This window comes from Myotis lucifugus, unplaced genomic scaffold (genome assembly GCF_000147115.1).
Source record: "Myotis lucifugus unplaced genomic scaffold, Myoluc2.0 scaffold_482, whole genome shotgun sequence".
In the NCBI taxonomy this organism is placed as follows: Eukaryota; Metazoa; Chordata; class Mammalia; order Chiroptera; family Vespertilionidae; genus Myotis; species Myotis lucifugus.
The window spans coordinates 243220-247009 of NW_005871530.1; the positions used below are offsets into that span (position 1 = coordinate 243220).

General features: G+C 57.5%; 1 protein-coding gene across 1 annotated transcript in view; it reads right to left on the reverse strand.

The window, feature by feature from the left end:
* Positions 1 to 8: 8 nt before the first annotated feature.
* Positions 9 to 3790, reverse strand: part of LOC102433632 (zinc finger protein 135-like) — a 16491-nt gene continuing 12709 nt past the window's right edge. Inside the window, exons 5-6 of the mRNA XM_023744701.1 lie at positions 1729 to 1735; positions 9 to 850 (exon numbers count right to left, since the gene is read on the reverse strand). Of these exons, the coding sequence (XP_023600469.1) occupies positions 271 to 850; positions 1729 to 1735 (587 nt within the window). The 3' untranslated portion in view covers positions 9 to 270. The remainder of the gene's footprint in view (positions 851 to 1728; positions 1736 to 3790) is intronic.

Sequence of the window (3790 nt, forward strand, 5' to 3'; positions counted from 1 at the left end):
TCTTACGTATGAAAGGCACTTGTTGGGTTTTCACCAGTTGGAACCTTGTGAACGTGTGGACCTAAGTCACGTCCAAACTCACGACATTTCCCACTTCTCTCTTCTGTAATGTTAGTGGGTACTCATGGCCGCAGGTCCTCCGCATCGGTCACCTCCACATTTCCCTGCTGTTAGGATGACCTGAGGAGTGACCCGTGTGTGAAGGCCTGTGTATGTCCCATTGCTCCTGAGACGAAACGGGCTCAAGTCCAGGAAGGGATGAACAATGGCTTAAGGCTTCCTATGGCCCAGTTCCTGTAGGTGCCTCGACCCAGTATGAGTTCTCTGGTGCCTGGTCAGGGAGGAGCTGTCTGTGTAGGACTTCCCACAGTCCTTGCACTCGTATGGCTTTTCTCCCGTGTGGATTCTCCGGTGCCGAGTGAGGTGGGAGCTCTGCCTGAAGGATTTCCCACAATCTGGGCATTCATATGGCTTCTCCCCGGTGTGTGTCCTCGCGTGCTGGCTGAGGGATGAGCTGCGACTGAAGGACTTCCCACATTCGTTGCACGTGTAGGGTTTTTCTTTGGTGTGGGCCCTCTGGTGTTCTGTGAGGAGGGAGCTATGACTGAAGGCTCTGCCACACTCATGACACTCATAGGGCTTCCCCCCCGTGTGGATCCTCTGATGCTGAATGAGTGGAGCGAGCTGGCTAAAGGCTCTGCCACATGCATTACACTCATAGGGCTTCTCCCCGGTGTGGATTAGCTGGTGCTGGGTTAGAGATGAGCTGTGGGTGAAGGCCCTGCCGCAGTCACTGCACTCATAGGGCTTCTCCCCAGTGTGGATTCGCTGGTGCTGGGTTAGAGATGAGCTGTGTCTGAAGGCCCTGCCACACCCGTCACACTTATAGGGCTTCTCCCCGGTGTGGATTAGCTGGTGTTTGGTTAGGGATGAGCTGTGTCTGAAGGCCCTGCCACACCCGTCACACTCATAGGGCTTCTCTCCAGTGTGGATTAGCTGGTGCTGGGTTAGAGATGAGCTGTGGGTGAAGGCCCTGCCACAGTCACTGCACTCATAGGGCTTCTCCCCGGTGTGGATTAGCTGGTGTTTGGTGAGGGATGAGTTGTGGGTGAAGGCCCTGCCACACCCGTCACACTCATAGGGCTTCCCCCCCGTGTGGATCCTCTGATGCTGAATGAGTGGAGCGAGCTGGCTAAAGGCTCTGCCACATGTATTACACTCATAGGGCTTCTCCCCGGTGTGGATTAGCTGGTGTTTGGTTAGGGATGAGCTGTGTCTGAAAGGCCCTGCCACACCCGTCACACTTATAGGGCTTCTCCCCGGTGTGGATTAGCTGGTGTTTGGTTAGGGATGAGCTGTGTCTGAAGGCCCTGCCACACCCGTCACACTTATAGGGCTTCTCCCCGGTGTGGATCTTCTGATGTTGACGGAGGTGTGTGCTCTGCCGGAAGGCCTTGCCACACTGACTGCACTCGTAGGGCTTCTCTTCCGTGTGTGTCCACTTGTGCTTTCTGAGTGAGGAGCTGAGGGTGAAGCTTTTCCCACACTCCTTGCACCTGTAGGGCTTCTCCCCTCTGTGGATCCTCCGCTGCTGACTCAGGGGTGGGCTCTGGCCGAAAGCCTTCCCACGCTGGCTGCGTGCGTAGGGCTTCTCGCCGGTGTGACCTCTCTGAGGCTGGATCAGTGGGGCCGTGTGGTTGCAGGTCCTTTCACACCGCCTGCGCTCACAGGGCCGCTCGCCAGGAGGGACGCCCTGGCGTTTGGGACGCGGAGCGCTCTGGAAGCCTTCTCCGCGTTGGTGGCTGTCGTGCGGTCTCTCCCCGGCCTGCGTGGGGCGGGGGTGGGTGAGTGTGGAGCTGTGACGAAAGGCCCTGCCACGTTTCTGACCTCTAGAGGGTCTCTCTGCTGCATCGCTTTTCTGTTGCACATTGAACTCCGGGTTCTCACGTTTTCCCTGGGACCCACACCTGTGAGAGTCTGGTCTTCCAGGAGTCACGGCTTGACCTGGGAGCTCAGGGCTCAGAGTTACGTTTTCCCCAAACCCATTCCCGGGCTGGTGCCGCTGAACAGATGTCCTCACGGGTGTGCAGGCCGCCCGCACCCCACGGCCATGCAGGCTCTCACGGCTGTGTTCCCGGAGCCCCGCGGCGTCTTCGTCTTCACCCTGATCCCTCCCCAGACCGTCCCCCGGGAACCCTTCTACCAGGACAAGGCGGGATAGCTCCTCAGAGGCGTCTTGCTTTGCAGCTGACAGTTCCGTTGTCAACCCAGCATCCAAGTCTGAAAACAAACAAACATGCAATTGTCCCTCAACCCCTGTTCTGGGAGGAGAAGTTCATCAGTGACTCTGTGGATGGAACAATTAAACCGACAGTTTCAAAAGGTTTGAGACTCCAGTGGATGAAACCATTTAACCGTATGGTTTCCCAACCAGAGAAGGAACAGAAGAGGGAGGGGAGTTGGTACGAAAGGCACAGATGGAGGTGCCAGGGGGGCGCAGGAAATTGGGGCAGAGAAGATGCTGAGGAGCGAGTGACCCTTCAGGGGACATGTCCACAGACGCCCAGTCCTGGAAGAAGAACAGTGGTCGGGCACAGGCCGACAGGAGCCACCAGGCCAGGTGGCGGCGGCAAAAAAGCTGCCGCTGGGAAGGAACACGCAGCCCTCCCGCGGACAGAGCTAGCCTCTTCTTGGAGGCCCCTCGCTGTGGCACCACCTCCCCCCCCCCCAAGATGTAAAGAAAGGCATAAGCTAGGCCAGTGTGGCTCAGTGGTTGAGCATTGGCCCATGAACCAGGAGGTCACGGCGTGATTCCCGGTCAGGGCACATGCCCAGTTGTGGGTTCGACCCCCAGTAGGGGTGTGCAGGAGGCAGCCAATCAATGATCCTCCTCATTGATGTTTCTATCTCTCCCTCTCCCTTCCTCTCTCTGAAGTCAATAAAATAAATGTATATTTTAAAAAAAGAAGAAAAAGAAAAAAGAGCCCTCACCGGTTTGGCTCAGTGGATAGAGCGTCGGCCTGCGGACTGAAGGGTCCCGGGTTCGATTCCGGTCAAGGGCATGTACCTTGGTTGCGGGCACATCCCCAGTAGGGGGTGTGCAGGAGGCAGCTGATCGATGTTTCTCTCTCATCGATGTTTCTAACTCTCTATCCCTCTCCCTTCCTCTCTGTAAAAAAATCAATAAAATATATTTAAAAAAAGAAAGAAAGAAAAAAGAAATGCAGCAGCTCCAGAAGTTGGAAACCGCTGAAACACCCGTCGCCCAGGGAATGGATGAATGACTGTGCGTGAGCGTCTGTCTGTCTAACCAGGACCACAGGAGCCCGACGGCCCCCCCACGGCACCCGCCAACCACAGGGGTCCATACACCTGCTGAGTGAGAAGCACACGCGCCCCCGCTCCGTGCTGGCAGGACGCCTTTCAGCCCAGGCACCCAGCCTCCACCCCACGCCGAACCGGCCTAACGCTGCGATAGGACAGTGTCTCCCAACGACATCCTCCAGGAATTCAGGTGCTGATCGTCTCACCTGGGGGCACGCCTTGTGGAACCTCCTCATGCACCGGCCACGGCTCTGCCTCCTGGCCCATCAGACGGGGACGGGGCGTTTCGGGGTCCTGGCTCCTGCTCAGGGAGGCCCAGGGCGTGAGCATCTGTGTCCCTGGGCGCCTCCCAGCCCTCTGCCCGCTCCACCTTCACTCTTCCAGGATCGAAGTGGTTGGGAACCCAGAGAGGCGCCAGGAACTTAAGGTCATAGCAGCCTCCAGTTCCTCCACTCACCCTCGGTCC